The sequence below is a fragment of the Oreochromis aureus genome, linkage group 8, assembly GCF_013358895.1.
Source record: "Oreochromis aureus strain Israel breed Guangdong linkage group 8, ZZ_aureus, whole genome shotgun sequence".
NCBI classification, from domain to species: domain Eukaryota; kingdom Metazoa; phylum Chordata; class Actinopteri; order Cichliformes; family Cichlidae; genus Oreochromis; species Oreochromis aureus.
The window spans coordinates 328,020-355,294 of NC_052949.1; the positions used below are offsets into that span (position 1 = coordinate 328,020).

General features: G+C 43.6%; 1 protein-coding gene across 4 annotated transcripts in view; it reads right to left on the bottom strand.

The window, feature by feature from the left end:
* LOC116318188 (transcription elongation regulator 1-like protein) overlaps window positions 1-27,275 on the bottom strand; it is a 93,198-nt gene that overhangs the window by 16,976 nt on the left and 48,947 nt on the right. For all 4 annotated transcript variants that reach the window (XM_039616490.1, XM_039616489.1, XM_039616491.1 and 1 more), the window contains 5 exons: window positions 23,234-23,313; window positions 21,038-21,159; window positions 4,145-4,296; window positions 3,971-4,058; window positions 3,743-3,845 (listed from right to left, as the gene is read on the bottom strand). In XM_039616490.1, coding sequence (XP_039472424.1) covers window positions 3,743-3,845; window positions 3,971-4,058; window positions 4,145-4,296; window positions 21,038-21,159; window positions 23,234-23,313 — 545 coding nt within the window. The remainder of the gene's footprint in view (window positions 1-3,742; window positions 3,846-3,970; window positions 4,059-4,144; window positions 4,297-21,037; window positions 21,160-23,233; window positions 23,314-27,275) is intronic.

The window sequence follows — 27,275 nt, forward strand, 5'->3', positions numbered from 1 at the left end:
GAGACTCAGGTCGTTTGGAGTGGAGGGCCCACTCCTGAAGACCTTCTATGACTCTGTGGTGGCCTCAGCCATCTTTTATGGTGTGGTCTGCTGGGAGGCAGCATCTCTGCTGGGGACAGGAAGAGACTGAACAGGCTGATCCGCAGGGCCAGCTCTGTTCTAGGATGCCCTCTGGACCCAGTGGAGGTGGTGAGTGACAGGAGAATGGTGGCTAAGCTGTCATCCCTGTTGGACAACATCTCCCACCCCATGCAGGAGACTCTGACAGCACTGAGCAGCTCCTTCAGTGGGAGACTGCGGCACCCACGGTGTGGGACGGAGAGATTTCGCAGGTCTTTCCTCCCCACTGCTGTCAGACTCTACAATAAAGACTTTTGCAGCTGATCAAACACACAAACCCACACATGTGCAATAAGACTGCTATATGTGCAATTCTTCTTCTGACGAAGTTGTGTTTTTGTATTTTCCTACTCAGTTGTATATAGTATTTGTATTTCTATTTTATTCTATTGTATATATTATTCTATTCTATTTTATTCTATTGTACATAGTATTTTATTTTATTTTATTTTATTTTATTTTATTGCATTCCAGTGTTTTCTAATTTCTGCTACATAACTTTGCACTTTTGCTGTAACAAAACAAATTTCCCACCTGTGGGACTAATAAAGGCCATCTTATCTTATCTTATCTTATCTTATCTTATCTTATCTTATCAAGACGTTATTTTATTAAAATTTTTAAAATGATAGCAGGACAAACAAAAATTTTTGCAGTACAGACCAGCACAAATGTTTGACATCAATTTTGTTTGATTCCATTAATGTGGGGGGGCTGGTTGACCTCTGTTGACCTCTAGAAATTTTTGTTAATATCTTTAAAATGATAGCGGCACAAACGAAAATTTTTGCAGCACAAACCAGCACAAACATAGCACAAACGTTTAACATCAATTTTGTTTGATTTGGGTAATGTGGGGGGGCTGGTTGACCTTTTGACCTTTACATTTTATTAATATCTTTAAAACAGAAGCAGCACAAACAACAATTTTTGCAGCACAAACCAGCACAAACGTAGCACAAACGTAGCACAAACGTTTGATACCACTTTTGTTGGATTTGAAGAAGGTGGGGGGGCCAACTTCACTCACATTTGTTGTTCTGTTGAGGCAGCGGGAGGAATGAATGTCCATCAGGGAGGGGATATACAATACAATAATACATTCTCTGTATGTGTTATTGTAGGGTATACCTTACAATATAAAGTGCCTTGAGGTGACTGTTGTTGTGATTTGGCGCTATATAAATAAAACTGAATTGAATTATAGGGCAGCTGATGATCTTCTGTCCTGCCTTGACTACACTCTGAAGTCTTGCTGTCCGCCTTAGTGCAGCCGCTGTTGGGCCTTCTTGATGACCGCTGAGATGTTGTCTGTCCAGGAGATGTCAGCAGAGATGAGGACACCAAGGAACCGGAAGGTGTGGACCCTCTCCACACACTCCCCGCTGATGTAAAGGGGGGCTAAGTCGGTGCTGTGTCTCCTGAAGTCGACAATGACCTCTTTGGTTTTCTTAGTGTTCAGTGCCAGGTTGTTTTCTGAACACCAGGCTGCCAACTTCAGGACTTCCTCTCTGTAGGCTGCCTCGTCTCCCTTTGAGATGAGTCCGACTACCGTGGTGTCATCAGCAAACTTGATGATGAGAGTGTTGTTGTGGGTCGGACTGCAGTCGTGGGTGTAGAGAGAATACAGGAGGGGGCTCAGCACACAGCCCTGTGGGGAGCCGGTGCTCAGTGTGCGAGTGGAGGAGAGATGAGAGCCGAGTCTTACAGTCTGGGGCCGGTTTGTGAGAAAGTCCTTTATCCAGGCACATGTGAGAGGAGGGAGGCCAAGAGTGACCAGTTTGGTGATGAGGATGTCCGGGATGAGTGGAGGGCTGTGGCGATGGCGTCTTCTGTGGATCTGTTTGCGCGGTATGGAGGGGGTCGAATTCTGGGGGGATGCAATCCTTGATGTGCTGAAGGACTAGTCTCTCAAAGCATTTCATGATTACCGGTGTGAGGGCCACAGGGCGGTAATCATTCAGGCTGGTGATGGGAGACTTCTTTGGCACTGGGATGATTGTGGCTGATTTTAGACAGGATGGGATGGCTGCCTGATCCAGTGAGAGGTTGAAGAGTCTGGTGAAGATGAGGGTGAGCTGGTGGACACATGCTCTTAGCACCCTGCCAGGTACTCTGTCTAGACTGGCCGCCTTCCTGGGGTTCACTGCTAGGAGCACACGTCTGACATCGTGCTCCATTACAGTGAATGGAGCGGTGCAGGAACCAGGTGAGGATGAGGATGGGAGCAGGGCTGAGGCAGATGAGTGCTGCTGTTGTGGTGTTTCAAAGCGGGCGAAGAAGCTGTTTATTTCCTCTGCCAGCTGCACACTCAGGTTTTCTGTTTTCACAGCTTCTGTGGTTGATGATGTCTTGTATTCCCTGCCACACCTCCTGTGTGTTGTTGCTGGACAGGTGGAACTCTATCCTTCTTTTGTGGTCTGTCTTGGCTTTTTCCCCTTTTCAGGTCAGCTCGAGCAGCCCTGTACAGAGCTCTGTCACCTGACCTGAAGGCGGCATCGCGGGCTTTGAGGAGTGAGCGGACCTCGCTGGTCATCCAGGGTTTTTGGTTTGGGAAAACCCGATTGCTTTTGTCCACTGTCACATTTGCAGTACAGAACTTGATGTAGTCCAGAACTGATCCTGTGAAAGTTTCTAGGTCCTGGTGTTCAAATATGTCCCAGTCTGTCTGTGTGAAGGTCCTGCAGTTTGGAGAGAGCATTTTCAGGACAGGTTGTAACCGTCTTTGTGGTGGGTCTGGCACTGCACCTGAGGGGGGTGTAGGCTGGGGGAGAGCAGGAGGGAGAGGTGGTCGGACTGGCCGAGGTGGGGGAGGGGTATGGCTCTATATGCATGCTTGATGTTGGAGTAAACATGGTCTAGAGTGTTTTCTCCTCTGGTGGGACATTTGACATGCTGATAGAACTTTGGGAGTACAGTCTTTATGTTGGTCTTATTAAAGTCACCCGCAATTATGTGAACACCGTCCAGTTGGGCTTGCTGCTGTTCGTTAATGATGTTCAGTAGAATGGAGAGTGCCGTGTTTACATTGGCATCGGGTGGAATGTACACAGACGTGAAGGTCACTACTGTTAGCTCTCTCTGTAGAGGTTTGGGGAGCAGTGACTGTTTATAATTGTCCTGTTGATGCACCAGCTTTCATGCACGTAGATACAGAGCCCCCACCCACCCCCCCCCACCCCCCTTGCTCTTACCGGAGCAGAGGGGGGTGCTCTGTATCTTGTCCTGTCCCAGCAGAGCAGAGTGCGGCCTGCTAGCTGCACGCTAGCATCAGGTATTCCCGGGTGAAGCCAGGTTCAACCTGGTACTAAATATATTAGTACGGTTAACGAGCAAATCTGTTTCAGTGTTAGCAAGTGTATGCTGACGACTTGGTGTCTTGTATGCAGACTATGTGTGAGTGTGGCAGGTTCAAAGGTTCCAGCGTGTTCATCAACAAAGACATTGTACGACTAAAACTTTGTATTTTTGGAAAATGAATGCACTTCTTTTACCTGTAAAATGTTGCTGTATCCTGAGAGTTTCACAGTATTTCCAGTTTTGAGTGAAACATTTGTACTTCAGGTGTAATTGTACTTCAATGAGTGCTTGTGTACAGCATGTGTGTTGAGTTTAATGTTACCCCTCTCTCCAGCATCATTTCCTTGAAGTGAGCGATCCGGAGTTCCAGTGGGAGGAGCTGAACCCCTCCTGGATGGGGAACAAGAGACATCGACTCCTCTGTTCTAAAAATAAAGAACCAATGAGACTACAGGTTGGTGATGACATCAGCAAAGCAACATCTTTACTTTTACTAACAAAATAAACAAAAACACTGAGAACTTTCACCTCCTGCATCTTTTAGACTCACCTGTTCCTCTTGTTGCTGTGTTTAAGGTCATCATCTTCATCTTCATCATTCCTATGGAGACCAGTTGATTGACAGCTAGAGCTGATTTCTGTCATGAAGATGTAAAATCCACAGTTAAAGCGTGAAGTGAGACAGTTGAAACACAGGTGAAGGATAGAGAGGTGAGGGTCAGACCTGAAGGTAAGGTCTTCTTTCTCTTGTGGGGCGGGTCCTCGATGATGTGGCTGATGTCTCGATCAATCAGCTCTCCCGGTCTCTCCCACACAGAGAGATGGATTGTGGGATTGAAGAAGAAAACTCTATCATCTCCAGTCCAGACCACACACCTGAAGACACACAAGCACAGATGGTTGAATCACGAAACAAGGGTCATACTATGAGCCTAGGGGCCAATCTGATGACATCATCAGAAGTGAATCATCTACCATGAGCACCATCTTGAGTCTCCTCCCATGAAGACTTTTGACAGGGTGGAGGTCCAACAGGGCTGAAACATCTTTGATTATTGATCCATTCCTGACAAGCTAATTATGTGCGGCTTCAGTCTCGCAGAGAAGAATACAATCAAACGATCTAAAAATAAAAGAATGTCTGTGTAACACATATTTTGTGCACTTAACAGCTCCTTTCACACATTTACAATAATGCCTCGGCATGTACATGCACATCGATATATATATGAGTGTAACCACAACACTGATAGATGGGTTGTCATGGTCCTGGGTCATTTTGACCCAGCGTTCTTGGTTTTCTTGTTTTTGTATTTTGTTCTTTATTCATTCTATGGTTCCTAGGTTGTTCAGTTTAGTTTATTAGATTTCCCCTCATGTCTTTACCCCTGTGTCTCCCTCCACGTATCTGTGAGTCCCCATGCCTTGTTTCTCCTCGTGTTTTATTCCATGTTTTCCCCAGCCCGTTATGTCTGTGCTCTTCCCGTGTTCTCACCTCCCCTCCGGTCTGCGCCTCTGTGTACTTCCTGTTTTACTTTGATAGTCTCCCGTCAGTGTACGTCAGTGTTGTGTTTACTCCTGCCGTGTCTCGTTATGATTATCAGTGTCACCTGTGTTCCCCATGTGCTCCCGCTTCCCTCGTTAACCCTCTGTGTATTTATGTCCACGTCTCTTCTGTGTCGCCTTGTCCCTCATAGCTGTGTGTGATTCTCCCTGTGTCTCCTGGTGCACTTTATAAATAGTAGTGATGGTGAGATGAAGCCTCGTGATGAGCTGAAGCTTTCCATCCAACTGGTCGACTCATGGTTCGAAGCATTGTGATGATTCATTTGCTCTACTGCGCCATCAAGTGGACGATTTAAGTGAAATAGGCTCTGTGATTATAATGATGTGATGTGTAAACCTCTAAACTGAATAAATAGATTGTTTTCGTGGTTATTTATCCCAAATATTGTCTCAGTATGTCTGATACAAAAGAGAAAGTGGAAACTATCAGGACAGAGTTTTGGTATGATTGTGTAACTGTTAGGCCTGCGTATTGTCACTGATTTCTAGAATCGATTCGATCCAGGATTTGATCAGGGGAAATTGTGCCTCAGTCAGAAATATTATAATTCAGATCATGGATCAGTACATTTCTATATTTTTATATCTATAAAAAGAAAGCTGACACTGGCGAGACTTTATCAAAGGTGTGAGCATCACAGCAGATGCCTTTGTGTCAAAGCAGCTAAGGATAAAACAGAAATACGATTTATAAAAATATTCTGCAGCAGATCAAAAACGAAAGAAAGCCATTCATCAACATATGAACATTACCTGATGCTGCTGAATGAAGCAAAGCAAAGTTACAGAGGTTTAGAGACACGGCTAAGCGTTTTGCAATTTTGCATAATTTTAAAAAGTTTAAATTTGTTTGGTAGCCTATTGAACAGCAGAAATTAGGTTTTCTTTTCGGTAGTAAGTAAAAGGAAAAAACAGCGGCTGACAGCGCTGTAAACAACGGTAGACTTGTGCGTAACAAGCAAGGGAATAATGCAGAAAACAGATTTTTAGACGGAAACTGTTCTTCAAGTACAGAGAGAGAGGAGAGAGAGCTGTGCATGAAGTGTGATTTTTATCGTGGTGGAAGCAAAACAGCAAAAGTCAGAGGAATTCATGACGATGTTTATGTGAAGCGTAGTTTGGATCTTCTTTTGCTGCTGGTTCAGTCAATATTGTTTGAGAGAAATAAAACCTGCAGCGTCAGAATCAGCGCAAAAGGCGTAACAACAGCGCGGACCCGCCGACACATGAGAATCAGTGAGCTGTCCTTTCAGCCCCGACCGTGTCCGTGTCGTCGGGTGAGAAAGGCGACATCTCACTGATTCTGATCCGTCAGCGGTTCGGCGCTTTGTGTTTGCGTCTTTGTGCAGAATCCGTGTACCTGCTGTCACTTACTGTTTTAGCTGTTTGGTGGTTGTTGAAATTTTTGTGAGGTTTAACCTGAGATTCTGGCATTTCGGGCAAAATAAAGTTATATTAAAAATCGATTCAGGATTTTAATTAAACAATATCACGTTTTCCAAGCGAGAATCGATTTTAATCGATAATCAAAACCCGCCCCTATAACTGTGTAATCATGCTTATGTACATCTGGATAATGACACAAACTGTGTGGCGCTTCACTTTTAATAAACTAAAAGACATAAATCAGGTTATAGGATCTGTAGTGTTGTTTATTTATATTATGGTACTTATCATTTGTGATATGTATTACTGTGTGCATACTTTATTAGAAGAGAAAACAAATCTCTTCCTTGCAGGCTCCATCGAAGAAGAAATGCTCAAGTAACTATGTAGCACGTAAACAATCCAATTCCGCAACACAATGTGATGGGGGAATCAGCTGTGTTTTGCTGCCCATTTTATTTCGAATCTGGCGCGAACCAGTGAACCAGTTCCCGAATCAGTCACGTGGTACGGACTGCCCGCGAAGCCTCGAACGTCACTGCATACGTAATCAAAGCAAGCCTCGATACGCGCTTCACAGACACGCCCCCGAGATTACCCGAAGCGCGATTCGAAGCTTCGACACACAGGACACATCACTAATAAATAGTTTTTCCCAGTTTAGTTTTGTATTGTTTGTATGATCTGTTTCCCAGCAATAAAGCTGTGCTTTTGAGTTTAAGTTCTGCCCCCTTTAGTTTGCATTTGGGTCCATTCCTGCCTGCCACACAGCCAAAACATGACAGAAGAATGCAAGTGGGTAGTGCTGCCTGTGGAGGAATATCAGGAGGAATTAGCCATCTGGTTGCAGAGCACAATTTCCAGACTTCCCTGGCTATTTGGCGTGCCACACCCCGTCATCCAGGACTTCCTCGTTTCCACCATACACATCCGCCCGGAGCTGCCTCTCCGGTATGAAGAGCCACCCCAGACTCACCTGCAAATTGTTGCTGGCATTGCTTCCCTGTTGGACTGTTTAACTCCTCAGCCTGTAAATTCTGGGGTTTACCAGCCTGAGCCCAGCTACATCCCACAACCTTCGGTTCCAAATAAGTCAGTTCATGCTGAGGAGAATAAACAATCTAGGACTGTGTATTCAGTAGCTGATGCTCCTTCTAGTGACTGTTATATATTCCAACCTGTTTTGGCTTTTGACATTTCTGGTATTACCCAGCCGACTCCTCAACCAGCCATTGCACACTCAGCTTCTCAAATAGTTACTGAGAATGAGACCTGTGTTGCTGAGCAAGCCAATTTAACGTCTACTCCTAGTGTTTTGTCTGAGCCAATTAACACAGAGACTGTTAGTCATTCCTCTGCTATGAACAGTTTAGTCTTTAAACCAGCTCTCCTGAAATCCAGTAAACCTGCTCCTGTATCTGTGACTCCCAGTGTTGCTCTGTCAGTTTCTCAGGTTGTGGTTTTTTCTGTGCCACAACTGAGAAGTGTTAATAGCAAGAAGGTGGCACCTGCCGTAGTTAAACTGGCTAAAATGTTTGGACTTAGTGCCTCAGAACTAATGAATCAGGTTGAGTTTTGTGTTCCGCCATCATTTATATGTAAACCAGTTCACCATGCTTGTGTGCCAGTCCCTGTTAACACAGAGTTTACACCTCAAGAGACTGTTGTTGATATTGTTACACCCCCGGACTGCGCAGCCCACCAGCCAGTTTATGCTGGGTCGGCCTGTGAAAATACACCTGCTTCTGTAATCACTCCTTCTGAACTGAGAGTTACTGACCCAGAATTTGCTAAGCCTGAATCGGTCTATACAAAGACTGTCTCAAAGACTGCTAATTCTAACACGGGAAGCTTAAGAACAGCAGAGTTGCTGAAACCAGCCTGCCATAAGTCTCTGATTGCTAGAACTGTGTTTGGCACCATTAACCTAGTTTACCCAGTGACTGTTACCGCTCCTGAGCTCCGCTCTCCACCTCCTGTTCCTGCTCCCAGGGCAGCTTGGGCCCAGCTTTCCCTTGCACCCGTACCAGTTCCTTGGGTGGGGGTGGCTGAGGTCACTGCTTCAGTTCCCAGGGTAATTGAGGCTCCATTTGTCCCTGCACCCGTACCTGCTTCTCAGTTGGGGATGGTGGACGCCCAGTCATTGCCTGTGCCTGTTCCAGTTCCATGGGTGAGGGCAACTGTGACCCTGCCGACTCCTGTACCCGTCTCAGTTCCTCGGGTGGGAGCAGCAGAGGTCCAGCTAGCTCCTGTACCTACACTGGCTCCCAGGGTAAGGGCAGCCAGATCCCAGCTCGTCCCTGCACCCGTATCTGTTCCTCGGGTGGGGATGGCTGGTGTTCGGCCCGGCCCAGTACCCGTTCCTGTTCCCCGGAGGAGAGCAGTCAAGAGTCAGTCACCTGCCCAGTCACAAGTTCAGCTACCTGCTCAACCACCACTTCAAGTTGTACTCTTGTCCATAGCGCAGTGATTAGCTCAGTTATTAGCTCAGTTTCCTGTTTTGTCACCAGCTCAGTCTCTAGCTCGGTTGTCAGCTCTATTACCTGCTCAGTCATCCATTCTGTTACCACCTCAGTTTCTTGCTCAGCAACCTGTTCAGTCACTGCCCTCCTCTGCTGAAAGTTCTTGTGAGCTCACTTTGCCAGCTAAGGACTGCGTTGTGCTGACAAAGCTTGGACAGATTGTTTACCCTGCACAGCCCCAGCCATTGCATTCTAAGCTGGCTGCGAGCCCTGTGCAGCTACAGTTAGTGTCCCCGTGGCCGGGGGTCTCCACACCTGCTGGCCCTGCCTCTGTTTCCGCTGGCGGCTCTGGGGAACCCGGCCAGCACCTGCCCGTCTCCGCTGGGGGCTTTAAGTTCTGTCCCCGTGAGTTTGCATTTGGGTCCATTCCTGCCTGCCACACAGCCTAAACATGACATGGGTAGATACACACATATACTTACTATAGTATAAATAGATTTGCTTATTAAATATGGTATAACGATTATGGGGTATGCACTGTATGGAAGTACTCTGTGTACATGTATATGAATGTAAATGTATGTGTAGAGGCTAAGCCTACGCTTGAAGCCTCTGAGGTGTTCGTTGGCGGGGGTGACGCGATGTTACTGTTATGAATGAAACCTGTTACAGTCCAACAACTCCAGCTGTACTTATCTTGTCCATTTAACATCTTTATTCCACTTCCATCAGTTGCATTTGTTGTTAACAGTTCTCTTCATCCAACACCATTTATCAGAACAGCGCAGGGGTCACAAACTGTTTGCTCCTTCCCAACAACAGCACACCTGCCGCTAATTATGTGCGTCTACCTCAAATACGTTCACATAGACACCATATCGTAAAACACAAAAGGTGACCCCTAGCGGCACACATAAGAAAAATGGCTCCTACACCAAGTGTACATGAGATGTGGGAAAGTTAACTTAAAGGACAATAAATATAGGAGTTACTGAATAAAGAGGAAGGGATTAGATTAGTGATGGGTAGATGAGACCTCGTGAAGCGTTTCAGCACATTCCCCAAACTGTATCGATACTGTGTCGACACAGTGTTGCTGTTTTGCTCCATACTGACACCTGCTGGACCTTAAATATCATTGCAGGCAACTGACTTGAGACTCACAACAGACACTGATTCAATGACCTAGTCATACTTGTACACTGTAAGGTATTGTACTTTCCATGGAATCATTTTATATCTTTTATATTGCAGATATTGTAGACATCTTTAAAATATATTGTGAATGACCACTCCAAAAGTTGAATCTGTTCATCTGGACGTAGCGTTTTGTGGGAGAAACGTTTCGTCACTCATCCAAGTGACTTCTTCAGTCTCAGCTGACTGCAGGTTTCCCCAAACCTTATAAACAGTACATTTGCATAATGACTGAAACCAGCCCACTGAAGGAACAATGGGCTGTGAGGTCAGTTCCTTAATCATAATTATGCAAATTCCCATGACCATTGATCAACAATCACTGACCAAAACCCACTGATCAAAGAACACTGATCAATGGCCATGAGTACCATTCACAGAGAGTTGGGGAATGGCTGCAATCACAGCATTGTAAGATGGCGAAAGATGTACCCTTAGGCCCCCTCCTCCATTCAGAGATGGTCTTTCCCTTTTCACGTAAATGGCCTCCTTGACTCCGCGCTCAAACCAGCGTTCCTCCCTGTCCAGGATGTGTACATCCTCATCATTGAAAGAGTGTCCACTGGCCTGTAGGTGTAAATAAACTGCAGAGTCCTGGCCTGATGAGGTTGCTCTTCTGTGTTGTGCCATCCGCTTCGCTAGAGGTTGTTTGGTTTCCCCGATGTATAAATCCTGACAATCCTCCTGGCACTTAACAGCGTACACTATGTTACTCTGTTTGTGTTGGGGGACCCGATCCTTGGGGTGGACCAGTTTTTGGCGCAGTGTATTTTGGGGTTTAAAAGCCACAGAGACCCGGCCCATTGTTCCTTCAGTGGGCTGGTTTCAGTCATTATGCAAATTTACTGTTTATAAGGTTTGGGGAAACCTGCAGTCAGCTGAGACTGAAGAAGTCACTTGGATGAGTGACGAAACGTTTCTCCCACAAAACGCTACGTCCAGATGAACAGAATCAACTTTTGGAGATTTACTTTCCTGGATGATTGAGAATGCATCAAGAAGATATTGTGAATGACATTAAGTGAAAATTAAAATGAAAGTACTGTGAATGTAATATTACCCATTTGGCTCAGAGTTTATTATAAATTTCTATTCAGAAAAATAAGTTTATCCAATATTTTTGCATTCAGTCTATTGCGTTTTTTTACACCATTTCCACAGCTTTGGAAAACTCACAGGCACAGATGAAGATGGGGTACACAAAAACTGTAAAGCCAGGTGGATAAGGTTCTGATAAGATGTCTTCCTTTTCCCCCAGTACGTTAAAGGATCCTCTGATTGTGGAATGTTTCTCTCTGACACTCTCCACAATACTAAGGGGTTGGCAGCCCTTTATAATAAAATTCAGGACTGCCTGGTCCAGAACAGTCTTCCTAGATGCTTGATTTCAAAATAATAAAACACATATTAATTAAAAAAAAATGACGATAAAGCTGTTCAGTGTCTATATAGGCCAACCTGTGTTCATTCTCGGTGTGTTTGTCTTATTTTCATGTTTGGCTCTGTAATGCCTAAACACTGAGGAGGTGCTTTTGTTTGTGTAAGAAATGCAGAACAGATGCGACATTTAACCTGCATAAAATGAAATAATTAATTTACTTAATTTACAGTCACATTGCTGTTTTTCCTATTCTGATAGATTACATTTTGTTATGGAGAGATGTTTTTTTTTTTTTATCTTTGCGAGAGTAATTTTGTGGGGTTTTTTGGTGGCGACTCATTCCCTTGGCAGATGCGGATGCGGTACCTTTTAAACACAGTTTGGCGCGTTGGCAATGATCGATACAGCAGCTGTATCGATCACGTGACTTTTTCTTAAAGCGACGCACGCACCGATACAGGCTTCGCTGGGTGAGCTTGATACATGCGTCGGTGCGTCAGTGTTGCAGGACCCATCACTAGATTAGATTAATTTACACTTCTTCCTCCTTTTCAAGCATGAAATTTGAGCTGCTTATATATAATCGGTACATCAAGTATCAAACTGGGCAGCATATATATGCAGCACGGTGGTGAACACTGTTGCCTCACAGCAAGAAGGTCCTAAGAGAGGTGAGAACATGGCTAGAGCGGGCCATACCTGTTCTCCAAGACTGCTTTGAATGCACAGACTGGGATATGTTTAGAGAAGCTGCTACATACTCAGACACCATGGACCTGGAGGAGTACACAACCTCAGTGACCAGCTACATCAGCAAATAAATTGAGGATGTCACTGTCTCCAAGACCGTCATCACCTATGCAAACCATAAACCCTGGTTCTCTGCAAAGCTATGCAACCTGATGAAAATCTGAGACTCTGCCTTTAAGTCCAAAAATAGAGAAGCTTACACTACAGCCAGAGCAGACCTATCACGGGTCATCAAAGAGGCAAAGCGGCAATGTGCAGATAAGATCAACACACATTTCACCAGTACAAAGGACACTCGGCGCATGTGGTAGGGCATCCAAACAGTCACGGGCTACAAGCCAACACCTCCGGCATGCAGCAGTGATCCCTCCCTGCCTGACCAACTAAATGACTTCTTTGCACATTTTGAGGCAGAGAACAAAGAGCCAGCAAGGAAGATGCCCCCCTCCTCCAACGACCAAGTACTCTGTCTGTCCACAGCAGATGTCAGGATGACACTTTGCAGAGTAAACCCGCAAAACGCTGCAGCACCTGACAACATACCTGGCCGGGTGGTTCGGGAGTGTGCTGACCAGCTCACAGGCATCCTCACAGACATCCTAAACACATCACTGAGCTCAGCTGTGGTACCTGCATGCCTCAAAACCACAAAAGTCATCCCAGTGCCAAAGAAATCCACTGTGTCCTGCCTCAATGACTACCAGCCGGTGGCACTTACGCCTATCATCACTAAGTGCTCTGAGAGGCTAGTATTGAGGCACATGAAAACTCAGCTCAGCATTCAACAGTCATTCCCGAGAAGCTGGTAAAGAAGTTGGATTTAGAAGGAATAAACACCTCCCTCTGCAATTGGATCTTGGACTTTCTAAATGACAGGCCCCAATCTGTCTTCATAGGAAATAAAACCTCCAAAGTCATCAGACTGAGTACAGGATAGCCACTCCTTAGTCCACTCCTGTTCAACCTGCTAACACATGACTTTACTGCACAGTACGGCTCAAATCACATCATCAAGTTTGCAGATGACACAACAGTGGTGGGTCTCATCACCAACAACGATGAGTCTGAATACAGAGAGGTGGTATAACACCTGGTGGACTGGTGTCAGTACAACAACCTGTCTCTAAATGTTCAGAAGACTAAAGAGATGGTTGTTAACTTCAGGAGGAGCTCACCGACCCACACCCCACTGCACATCAATGGATCTGCTGTTGAGATGGTCAACAGTGTGAAGTTCCTGGGTGTGCACATATCAGCTGTCCTCTCCTGGAACCTGAACACCACCACCATCATAAAGCAAGCCCAACAACGTCTTCACTTTCTTAGGAAACTGAAGGCCAGTCTCCCTCCTCCCATCCTCACATCATTTTACCAGTTAACCACTGAGAGTGTCCTCTGCTGCTACATCACTATCTGGTACGGGAACTGCACCGTCGCTGAAAAGAAGCCTCTGCAGTGGATAGTGAGGACAGCAGAGAGGATTATTGGATGCCCAATCCCACCCATCTCCCAACTCTACAACAGGCACATCATCCGACGTGTTAACAGCATAGTGAAGGACACTTTCCACCCCTCACATGCACTGTTCTCCCTCCTTCCATCTGGCAGATGGTTTCGCAGCATCAAAACTGTAATGACCAGACACTGCAAGAGCTTCTTCCCCCAAGCAGTCAGAGCCCTCAACTCACTACCACAAAAGGACAATACAATACAATACAACTTTATTTATATACCACATTTAAAAACCAGCGGTGTACCAAAGTGCTTCACAATAAAACAGCAGATTAAAACATTAAAATTTAAGAACAGTAACAAAGTACTGAATATGCTAACAGGTCAGTGGCACTAATTACACAAGAATAAAAGTGAATATCAAATCAAACTTGCTAAACACACACAGATTTTAAGTAGACGAAGATCTATAGAAAGATAAAATTGGAATTAAGTATAAAATACAGGCGTTAACTAACCGGGAAAGAAAGATTAAATAACTGAGTTTTTAATTGTGATTTAAATGATTGGATGGAGTCAGAGGCGCGAATAGCAATGAGAAGGTTGTTCCACAGGTTAGGTGCAACCAGAACAAACGCACGGTCACCTCTGGTCTTAAGCCGAGATCTAGGCTGTACCAAGAGTAATTGGCCGGATGATCTGAGGGCTCTCCCAGGGGTGTATGGTCTAAGAAGTTCGACAAGATAGCTAGGTGCTGTATTATTTATAATTTTGAAGGTAAGCAGCAATATTTTAAATTCGATGCGATATTTGATGGGAAGCCAGTGCAAATCAGCAAGTACAGGGGTGATAGAGGCAAACCTTCCGGTTCCAGTCAACAGGCGTGCCGCAGCATTTTGGACAAGGTGTAATCTATGGAAAAGAGCAGCATGGAGACCAAAGTAAAGGGAATTACAGTAATCCAATCTAGAGGTCACAAAGGCATGAATAAGCTTTTCAAGATCCTTATGTGGTACGTAATGCTTTACCTTCGAAATAAGACGCAGTTGGTAGAAGCTAGATTTGACTACAGAGGACACTTGTTTGTCAAATTTGATAGAGCTATCCAGCAGCACATCTAGATTACTAACAGTGTCAGAGAGAAAAGTGGCAAGGGATCCAAAGGTATCAACTAGTTGGCCCCGGGGGAAATGACTGTCAAACACCACAATTTCGGTTTTCTTTTCATTTAAGATAAGAGAGTTGCCCAAAAGCCATTCTTTGACTTCTCTCATGCACTCTAGGAAGCAGTGCAGTGACAGAGCAACATCATCAGTTAGCTGAAAGTAAATTTGTATATCATCAGCATAGCAATGAAATGACATGTATTTTTCAAAGATTAAGCCTAGCGGTAGCATATAGAGTGAGAATAACATTGGGCACGCCAAAGCAGAAGGATGCAGCAGAGGAAAAATAGGTACCCAGAGTGACACAGGAGGACCGGTTCGAAAGATAGGATTTAAACCAGTTAAGGGTGTCACCTCTAATGCCAACTGTATGTTCTAACCTCGTTAGTAGAATATTATGGTCCACCACATCAAAGGCTGAGGACAAGTCCAGTAGGACTAAGACCGGAGAACGACCTGAATCGGCAATTAGAAGGACTTTCAGCATTAAGGACTCTCAGCAGAGCTGTTTCAGTTAAAGCCAGATTGAAATTTATCACTGATGTTGTTCGTATCCAGATAGGCCTGGAGTTGTGAGAGAACTATCTTCTCCAAGATTTTGGACAGGAACGGGAGTTAGGAAATTGGCCTGTAGTTCACAAAGTCATTATGATCGAGGCTCCTTTTTTTGAGAACAGGCTGCACTACAGCATGTTTAAAGGCCGGAAAGCAATGATGAATTCATTAGAGTTAAAATACTGGACCCAATTGCATCAAAACCATCCTTGATGATGCGTGATGGGAGAATATCATGTACAGAATTTGTATTTTTCAATTGTTCAACTATTTGCTTAAGGGCAGGTAGTGACACCGGCTCAAACTGATGAAAAGTTGATAAACATCCAGGGGTGAAAGCAGGGCTCACAACTAAAGGGTGTAAAGACTTAAGAGATAAAATTTTATCTGCAAAGTAATTTAAAAATTGTTCGCAGAGAGACGGAGAAGACACTGTCGGCATTTCATGACAGGGATTGACCACTGAATTAAACAGCGTTCGAGGATTATGGCCATTAGTCTCAATAATTGCAGAAAAGAAAGCCGCTTTAGCCATTTTAGCAGCATTTTGAAACATCTGACTGTCACGATCCTGGGTCTTTTGACCCAGCGTTTTGAGTTTTAGTTTATTTTGATGTTTATGGTTCATGTTTAAGTTCATTAGGTTATCTAAGTTCATTTGCTTATTAGTTTCCCCTTGTGTTTTCAGCCCCTGTTAAGTCTCCCTTGCCCTTCATGTGTTTCATGTCTGTGTGTCTTATGTTGTCGAGTACATGTTCTCATGTCTGCGTCTTATTATGTTTCCTGTTTTATTTTGAAGAAGTCCTGTGTTCCTGTGTTCTGTGTTTAGTTTTACTCTCCCTTTGTGACATCATTATGTTCATGTGTGTCAGCTGTTTCCCCATGTGTTTCCATTTCCCTCATTATCCTCCTGTGTGTATTTAGTCCGTGTGTTTTCAGTCATTCCTTGTCAGGTCGCCTGTGTTTTCATGGTGTGTCTCCAGGTATCCATGCCAGTTCTCCATGTTTAAGGTTTTTTCATGTTTTAGTTTTAGTTGTATTTATTTTACCAGCCTTAATAAACTGCTAGTTTTTTGTTAATCCACGTCACGTTTCACATTCCGTTTCGGTCTGCATTTGAGTCTTTTTTCGCAACACATAGTCTGCCTCTGCCAGACTGTGACACAGACGGCTGGTACGTAAGATATCAAAGAATACCTGGAGCTTATCTTTTTTCCACTTCCTCTCAGCTTGGCGACACACACGTCGTAAGGCACGTGTAGAGTCGTTTAACCAACTTTGGGAATTGGTTCGAGGACAATTCATTTTAATAGGTTCTACAACGTCAAGGATAGAGGAACATGTGGATAGCAAAGAATTAGCCAAGTCATCAACTGTATGGTACGGGACAATCAAGAATAGTGGGTGCAGAATTAAGGAACACCACAGAAAAATTAGCCACAGTTTCAGAATTAATTATGTGCATAGGGCGTCGGAGGCCCTCAGGGTGCATTTCTGTATTGCATAAATCAACATAAAAAATAACTGGGAAGTGGTCAGAGATCCCAAACATTGTCAATGTCATTAATACAAATGTCCAGGCCATATGGAAAAAACAGATCAAGGGTATGGCCTTTAGAGTGGGTTGGTTCATTTAGAGTCAGTTAGAGCAAGAAAGTCTTTGGCTAATGGATCATCCTTACAACAGATATGAATATTAAAATCACCAGTGATAAGAACACAGTCATATTTAAAAAGAACAGATCCTAATAGATCAGCAAAGTCATGAATAAAAGCCTTGTTGTATTTCAGCGGTCGGTAGAGTTTTAGAAGAATTGGCCAACTCCAATAATTGAACTTCAAAGGTAGGGTAGGTAGGGGAGGGGAGCTGCCGAATTTTATGTTTATTTTTAAAAACCGAGGCTAAGCTACCACCTCTGCCCGTAAGCCTAGGTGAGCTGAAGAAGGCACAGTCTGGGGGGAGAAGCTCAGAGAAGGAGAACGACTCACCAGGGCGAATCCAATCCTCCGTCAGGAACAAAACGCCCAGCCCCAAGGCAAGGAAAAAGTCATTTAAAACAAAAGTCTTATTCACCAGCGACCTTACATTTAATAGAGCCATCCGTTTCATGGGCGCCATGTCTCTACTCGTAGTGCGTCGCAAATGGCTTAGGTTGCTGTGATCCACGCCACCTCTGGAAGACGTTATCCAGGTCCGAATAGGCAGGCATGCCCCTGGGAGGACTGGGTAGACTTCCTGCCCGATGTAGCAGAGCCGCCGACCGCTAAGCGATCTGACAAGAAGGCAGTCACGGGCGGAGGGGAAAGGATGTAGAATATCCATGTTAGCATGCGGATTAGCCATAGCCTGTGCTTTAAGGTAAGCCTTAAGACGGACGCGAATGCCACACCGTTGGCGCCACTTCCTATAGCGTTTCTTGTACAGGGTGGGTAGGGGCAGGCAGGATATGCTGGTGGAGGAGTCCGATCTTGACAGGGTGCCGTCTCCCAGAGTCCAGCATGGATCCAAACCATAGGAATGAGAGAATCAAAGATTTAATAGTGTTTGTCAGTCATAAGTAATTAGTGCATTGCCACCTGATGAGCATAATACCAAGAGAATGAGGAGTGCAATGCAAAAGTAAAAAAAGGAGGGTTCGAAAGGAGAGGCAAGGACAAGGAGGAGGACGGCCTGCCGAGCACACTGGCGCCATCTTTCATGATATACATATACACCCTTACAAACACCTTACAATACTCATCAAAAGACTCAAAAACAACAAAAACTTCCACAAATTCACTACAAATTGGACCTGGGAACAACATGCTTATTTGCACACTCAGTCACATTGTTCTGAACACACATCTAAATTATATTATATTTGCACATTTTGCATTTTGCACGTCTTTGTCATGTCTCGTCAATAATATCCTGACAATAACTTGAAACTGGTATTCAATACCTACCGCACATTCCACTTTGTATTATCTCTGTCCTGTCTTTGTTTATCGTACAGTTAATATTATATAGTTACCAATATAGTATTGTATAGAATTGTATAGTTAGTAATTAGTACCTTTTTATCCCTTAATTTTACTGAAATTTAGCATGTTATTTATTTGTAATTCCTAGTTTTATATCTCTTGGAGATATATCCTTTATATATTTATAAATACACCATGGGGGGCTTAGGGTGAAACAGCATTTCGGTACACTGTATACTGTGTATACTACTGTATTGACAATAAAGCTCTTGAATCTTGAATCTTGTGTTCAATTCCCCCATCAGGCCTGGGGTCTTTCTGTGTAGAGTTTGCATGTTCTCCCCGTGTTTGTGTGGGTTCCCTCCGGGTACTCCGGCTTCCTCCCACAGTTCAAAGACATGCTGTTAGTGGGGATAGGTTAATAGAAAACTAAATTGCCCATAAGTGTAAATGGTTGTCTGTGTCTCTGTGTTAGCCCTGGGGCAGACGGGCACCCTGTCCAGGGTGTACCCTGCCTCTCACCCTAAGACAGCTGGGATAGGCTCCAACCCCCCGTGACCCTGAAAAGGATAAGCACCAGAGAATGGTATCATGCTTTTTTCTTTTCTAACTAGGAATAATTTAAATGTTCAAAATAAAGATTTAATATAAAAGAAAAGGTGAGAGAGTAAGGGAAATGAAGATAGTAGAGAGAGGTAGCAAAGGAAAAGGCTTATAGTGGGGGACGTGAGGCTGGACACTGACGAAGGAGAAAAGGACCCACGTTGATGGTAGGCATGAAGTTGTAAAGCGTTTGCAAATGACATCGTGACATTGTGAGTAGAGTAGGGAGCAGCTGGAGGAGAGCCTGGAGAGGTGAACGTCTGCTCCGGGGAGAATAGGAATGAAAGTTAGTAGAAGCAAGATAGGATACTGCCAGGCAGGAGGAAAAGAGCAAGTTCTCAGAGAAGATTCATGGATGTAGTGAAGGAGGACATATGGAGGGTTGGTGTGACAGAGGAAGATGCTGAGGTAGGAAGAGACTATCTGCTGTGGCGCCCCCTAAAGGCAGAAGCTGGTAGAACAAAGAGATAGAATATAACCTAATCTAATCCATTACATTTCAGAAATCCATGAGTCAGAAGAGAGCGGAGCAATAATGTTGAAAATGGACAGGACAGGGACATAAATCAGGACAGGGAAGAGGCATATGACAATGTCCAGCAGTGTTGGTCAAGTTACTTGAAAAAAGTAATCAGTAACTAATTACTGATTACTTCCCCAAAAAAGTAATCCATTACTTTACTGATTACTTATTTTCAAAAGTAATTAATTACTTAGTTATTTAGTTAGTTACTTTTTAAAAACACGATTTACAACCTGAATAGGTGATAAAGCGATAGATCTTTCAGCCCAATTCTACTTTTTCTGCATAATCCATCGTACAAAATGTAATCAAATGGAAACGTCTCTTTTTAAAACTTGTTTTATTAGTTTTAATCTTTTAACTTTATCCATCAAGCAAAAATTAAATTATATGCAACATTCTCTGACTGGAAGAAATTTGTTTAACATTTAAACATATTTTCTGCACATTCCAGCACATAAAATAAAATATGTTTTTGTGTTTACACTCACTCTTTCAAATAGATGCAAGTAAAACACAGCAGAAAATAAATAAAATCAAAGACTCAGCGGTCCTGTTGCTCCATTTTCACCTGTAAAGCAGGAGTGGGGTAGGCGGAGGTTTACCCTGTTGCAGGTGTGCCGCAGCGGTCAGTGGAAGAATCCGCGAGTTTCTCTGTGAGTTTCACATTACGTCGTAGCGCACTCGCTGCTTGCTCGGAAGTTAAGGGGTTTTATCGCTGTAAAAAGAAGTTTTCTTCCCACGCAGTGAACAGTGGACACTAATGTTTTTGTCACTTTTTATGGAATCAAACTCAAAGTAAGGTCAGTACTTCCACGCTTTAAACGCTGCACGCTCATACTCTCTCTGCACTCGACATATTATCCATTGTTGGTCTGCAGACAGCTGTTGTCACGAACGCCGCACTCGCTTACGTCACTGTCATGAGACACTCTCGCAAAAAATCACGGTTTTAGTAACGCAGTAACGCAGCGTTCCTACGTGAAAGTAACGATAATCTAATTACCGTTTTTGCAATAGTAATCCCTTACATTACTCGTTACTTGAAAAAAGTAATCAGATTACAGTAACGCGTTACAAGTAACGCATTACTGCCCATCTCTGGTGTCCAGTAAGTTCAGGTTCATGACTCCAGGAGCTTAAATGATTCGACTAAATCCAGGAGCTAAGTGGATGTGGAAGATAATGGTAAAGATGGATGACTGCTCAGTCATTCTCTAATAAAACAAGACAAATATTCTGCGATTAAATGATTCAACTTTTGTATTAATACAGTAACACAAACATGACCTGAAAAACAGAGAAGTGAAGTTATAGTTGCTACCGACTAAGGGGTGTGTCTGATTTTTCTCAGACACACAGATGACAGTCTGTACAATCAGCATCCTCAGCGCCGTTGGTTTTTTTGTTTGCAGTCTCACCTTTAAAACACAAAACAACCAGATGACTGCATCGGTTCATGGTTGCCATGGTAACACCAGAGAGGAGTCACAGTACAAACAACGGAAACGTCCAGATCAGCCACTGATTAATTTTTAATGAATTTAGGCTAAAACGTCTGAAAAATCAATAATCATCAATAACAACAATAATGTTACAGAACAATGGTTACCATGGGGACCCAGGCACAGGAGTTGAGGCGACAGGGCGCTTGTCTTTCCGTCTTCCTTCTCTTATTTCCTCCTCCTCTTCATCATCATCGTCCTCTTCTTTGTGTACAGACGCACTGACACACTGCAGCAGGCACACACACACACACAACAATGTTATTGTTCTACAAGCATCAATATATGGATAAAAAGTTTGTTTGTAGTTTTTGGCTTTACACAGTAGTCTAAGGCTATATTTGAATTCTGTTTTCATATTCTTTACTTTCAGATTCCCAAAAGTTTGATTCTGTTCATCTGGACGTTTTCATCGGGAGAAACGTTTCATCACTCATCCACTCTGCAGTCTCGGCTGACGGCAGGTTTCCAACCTTATAAACAGGACATTTGCACAATGAGTGAAACTGTCCCACTGGTGAACAATGGGCTGGAAGGTCAGTTCCTTGATACTTAATACACAAATTGCCATGACCATTGATCATCAACAACAACAACAGCAAAAACAACAAACACTTGAGGTACTGTTTATAAGGTTGGAAGAAGTCATGAGTCATAAGTGACGAAATGTTTCTCCCACTGAAAATGCCACATCCAGATGAAGAACGTCCAGTGCGCTGATCAGTGGTTGTTGATCAATGCTAATGAGAACCATTCACAGAGACTTTCATACAATTCTCATACATAAACAGGTTTGACTCTCATCATCCACTGGAGCACAAACTGGGTGTCATCAGGACGCTACAACACAGAGCGAACACCATCCCCACTGACACAGCGGCCAGGGAGGCAGAAGAACAGCACATCAAGAAGGCCCTGAGTAAATGTGGTTATCCCAGCTGGACTTTTGTCAAAGCTGGAAAGACACCTAAAGAAAGCTCCAGCCCATCCAGGAGAGAGGGACAACCGCTGGCTGAGCGAAAACCTGTAGTGATCCCATATGTGTCAGGAGTATCGGAGCAGTTGAGACGCATTTTTTCTAAACACCACGTCTCTGTGGCTTTTAAACCCCAAAACACGCTGCGCCAAAAACTGGTCCACCCCAAGGATCGGGTCCCCCGACACAAACAGAGTAACATAGTGTACGCTGTTAAGTGCCAGGAGGATTGTCAGGATTTATACATCGGGGAAACCAAACAACCTCTGGTGAAGTGGATGGCACAACACAGAAGAGCAACCTCATCAGGCCAGGACTCTGCAGTTTATTTACACCTACAGGCCAGTGGACACTCTTTCAATGATGAGGATGTACACATCCTGGACAGGGAGGAACGCTGGTTTGAGCGCGGAGTCAAGGAGGCCATTTACGTGAAAAGGGAAAGACAATCTCTGAATCGAGGAGGGGGCCTAAGGGTCCATCTGTCATCATCTTACAATGCTGTGATTGCAGCCATTCCCCAACTCTCTGTGAATGGGACTCATGGCCATTGATCAGTGGTTATTGATCAATGGTTATGACAATTTGCATATTAATTATCAAGGAACTGACCTCACTGCCCATTGTACATTCAGTGGTGCTGGTTTCAGTTATTGTGCAAGTGTACTGTTTACAAGATTGGGGAAACCTGCAGTCAGCTGAGACTGAAGAAGGCACTTGGATGAGTGGCGAAACGTTTCTCCCACTGAAAACGCTACATCCAGATGAACAGAATCAACTTTTGGGATTTCCTTACCTGGATGATTGAGCATGATTCAAGACAGTTACTTTCAGACTGTTAAACATCATCAAGACTGCAAAAAAAAAAAAGAAAAACTTCTATAACCCTCATCAAATGAAGATCAGTCATTCATTTGATGTCCCTTATGTGACCAGTTCCAGAGTGATTGTGTCAAGTTACTGGCAGATGCTAGAATGAAATTGACCTCAAAGAGATATATGGTGCTGCACAAAAAAACTCCTTGCAGTTGCTTTGGTTGCTAGCATGTTGATGTGGTTGTTAGTAGTTTGTAGGATGCTGTTTTATCTGTGAACACTGAAACTATTCCCTAAGTGGTAATGACACTGCAGAAAGTGTAACACAAACTGAAAATAGAGAAGGTTCTCTGTTTCCACTTTGCATCGCCGTATCTCATGCTTCATTAGAGCTCCTAAAGTAAATGGTGAATGTTTGCAGACAAGTACGTCTCTTCTAGACAAGCGTGTTAAACAGCTTTGAGTCTGCTAGAATTATCTGAGTTTTATTTTGATTTAAATAGATCCTCACCTGTCTGTCTTCTGGTTTCTTTGTCCTCAGCAATAACGCTCTTTGATAGGAAAGCTTTCCTCCACCCGTTCCTCGTTTCCCTGACAAACAAAACAAATAAAACTTATTGCTCATACAGGATACCTGGATCTGAACTGGGCAGCACAGACTTTCTCCAACAGGTGAACTCATTGAAGAACTGCAAGGAAAACAGTCAAACAAGCCAAGTGGCTCTCCTTTGACCTCCTGAACTGTAATTTATCTGCTCAGTAACGACTCTCTTCCTAGTTTGACTGTGAGAGTAAAAATGTAACAAACTAAAAATATGTGACAGATGAACAGAATTCCCGAGGCTCAATGTTTGATCCTCTGTGAGAAGATGAAACATTGTGACAGCAGAAACATGGGTCATGAGAGCGTGATGTCAGAAACGATCAGTGACAGGATGATGACGTCAGATCTGTTTCGCTCTGCAGACTAACCTAATCCTGACCAAACCTACTCTCACCCTAACTTTTACTGCTGAAGAGTTGAAACACGGTGAACTAAAGGGTTAGCTTCTGATTTGATTCAAGAATGAGTTCTATTCTGAAATCATTGATTTCCACTTTTTAAAGAATTCTTGTAGATTCATCACTTCATGCTCCTTTACCTCTGTCAGACAGCAGGTGAACAGTTTAAACGCAAATGATCAGTATGTTTGATGGCTTCTTTCTACCTTCTTTGCTATTTATTTATTTATAACATTCTTCAGCTTTAAGCGCCTTGAGATGGCTGTTGTCGTGAATTAGTGTTGTATAAACAAAAAACTAATGATCATGAAGGTCATTTTACACTTTACACAGCTCCATCTGTACTCCAAGGGGATCTGCCTTGAGCCTTAGACAGGAAAGAAGTAGGCCAGATTTTTCTGATCAATCATTCAGAGGGGAAACGGACAAGGGATGCTACCAACATGAACTTGCTGTGCAATAGAGTCAGGAACCTCAGAGGTCCATTAGGCTATTTGCTCTCTGGATAATTTAACCCAGCGTCCCACAACCTTTTTTGTGCCACGGACCGGTTTATTGTCAGACAATATTTTAAGGTGTCCTTTAAGGTGTCCCGGATAAATAAGAAGAACTGACTCTTGGTGGCACTGTCACTTGGTGTTCGCTCTCTCTGCAGTAGAGTATCACTTCCCGTTCCTGCTCAAACACAATGGTGTTTTTGAGTAGCTTATCTGCTTAACAATTTAATTAAAAACTTTTAGATACTTTCTTTTTTCATAGTATAATCTTCACGTGCTTCATCCGAAGCACACTTTCTGTGTACTCACTACCTAATTTATAGCCAAAGTATTCACTCACTGTGTCTTTATAGTTTTGCTAGCTTAGCTTAGCTCGTAGCCAACTCGCTAGCAGCATGGCCTCTTAACCTGTCCCTCCTGTACTTTCCTGCTCATTGTGTCAGAAGTTTAGCTACTCCTCGGCCTCCTTTAGCAGTAATGATACTTGTAACAAATGTAGCATATTTGCAGCTCTGGAGGCCAGGATTACTGAATTGGAGACTCGGCTTTGCACCCTTCATTCACCCGTAGCCAGCCAGGCCCCTGTAGCTGGTGCAGCCGAAGATAGCGAGGGCCCGCTAGCTGTTCCCGGCAGACCCCAAGCAGCTGGGGAAAGAGGGCGGCTGGGTGACGGTGAGGAGGAAGCATAGTCTTAAACTGAAGCCCCAGGTACACCACCAACCTGTTCATGTGTCTAACCGTTTTTCCCCACTCGGCGACACACCCGCCGGGGGTCAAACTCTGGTAATTGGTGATTCTGTTCTCAGACATGTGAAGCTTGAGACACCGACACCGACAATTGTCTTCCAGGGGCCAGAGCAGGCAACATTGAAGGAAATTTAAAACTGCTGGCTGAGGGTAAACGTAAATAAAGTAAAATCAATATAGAATCGGTGTGTAACTTTGTCAAAACAATGTCGGACTCTGTAGTTTTCTCTGGTCCCCTCCCCAATCAGACCAGGAGTGACATGTTTAGCCGCATGTTCTCCTTAAATTGCTGGCTGTCTGAGTGGTGTCCCAGAAACGATGTGGGCTTCATAGATAATTGGCAAACCTTCTGGAGGAAACCTGGTCTTGTTAGGAGAGACGGCATCCATCCCACTTTGGATGGAGCAGCTCTCATTTCTAGAAATATGGACCAATTTATTAAACTCCCCAAAATATGACTATCCAGAGTTGGGACCAACATAACATTTACATTTACAATAATTGATTACACAGCAGTGGAGAGTAGACTTTATCACAGTAGATGTCTTTCTGAAAGTGCTGTAACTAAGTTTAAGAATATAATCCACCCACTGTTATCATCTTCAATGCCCTGTACCAACATAGAGCAGAGTAGCTATCTGAACGCTACTCCAACAGAGGTCGATTATCTTGTTAATAATTTTACCTCCTCACTACGTACGACTCTGGATACTGTAGCTCCTGTGAAAACTAAGGCCTCAAATCAGAAGTACCTGACTCCGTGGTATAATTCTCAAACACGTAGCCTAAAGCAGATAACTCGTAAGCTGGAGAGGAAATGGCGTGTCACAAATTTAGAGGATCATCATTTAGCCTGGAGAAATAGTTTGTTGCTTTATAAGAAAGCCCTCCGCAAAGCCAGAACATCTTACTATTCGTCACTGATGGAAGAAAATAAGAACAACCCCAGGTTTCTCTTCAGCACTGTAGCCAGGCTGACAAAAAGTCTGAGCTCTGCTGAGCCAACAATCCCTTTAACGTTAACTAGTAATGACTTCATGAACTTCTTCACAAATAAAATTCTTATCATTAGAGAAAAAATTACCAATAATCATCCCACAGATGTAATATTATCTACAGCTACTTTTAGTACCATTGATGTTAAGTTAGACTCTTTTTCTCCAATTGATCTTTCTGAGTTAACTTCAATAATTACTTCCTCCAAACCATCAACGTGTCTTTTAGACCCCATTCCTACAAAACTGCTCAAAGAAGACCTGCCATAAATTAATGCTTCAATCTTAAATATGATCAACCTATCTCTAATAATCGGCTATGTACCACAGGCCTTCAAGGTGGCTGTAGTTAAACCTTTACTTAAAAACCATCTCTAGACCCAGCTGTCTTAGCTAATTATAGACCAATCTCCAACCTTCCTTTCATATCAAACATCCTTGAAAGAGTAGTTGTCAAACAGCTAACAGATCATCTGCAGAGGAATGGCTTATTTGAAGAGTTTCAATCAGGTTTCAGAGCTCATCACAGCACAGAAACAGCTTTAGTGAAGGTTACAAATGATCTTCTTATGGCCTCTGACAGCGGACTCATCTCTGTGCTTGTCCTGCTAGACCTCAGTGCTGCGTTTGATACTGTTGATCATAATATCCTATTAGAGCGATTAGAACATGCTGTAGGTATTACAGGTACTGTGCTGCAGTGGTTTGTATCATATCTATCTAATAGACTCCAATTTGTACATGTAAATGGAGAGTCCTCTTCACACACTAAGGTCAATTATGGTGTTCCACAGGGTTCAGTGCTAGGACCAATTCTATTTACATTATACATGCTTCCCCTAGGCAGCATCATTAGAAGACATAGCATAAATTTTCACTGCTATGCAGATGACACGCAGCTCTATCTGTCCATGAAGCCAGGTAACACACACCAATTAGTTTCTTCTCATTCAATATAAGAGAGTTGTCAGAGAGCCAATCTTTGACCTCTCTCAAGCACTCTAGCAGACAGTGTAGTGACGAAGAAGTGTCATTAGTCAGCCGAAAATAAATTTGAATATCGTCAGCATAAAAGTGATAGGAGATATTATACTCCTCAAAGATAGAGCCTAAGGGCAGCATATACAATGAAAACAACATAGTGCCCAACACAGATCCCTGGGAGACACCACAGCAGAGGGGAGCAACAGAGGAAGAGCAGCCACCAATGGTGATGGAGTAGGACCTATCCAATAGATACGATCTAAACCAGTTAAGGACATTACCCCTTATGCCTACTGTATGTTCAAGCCTCAATAGGAGTGTATTATGG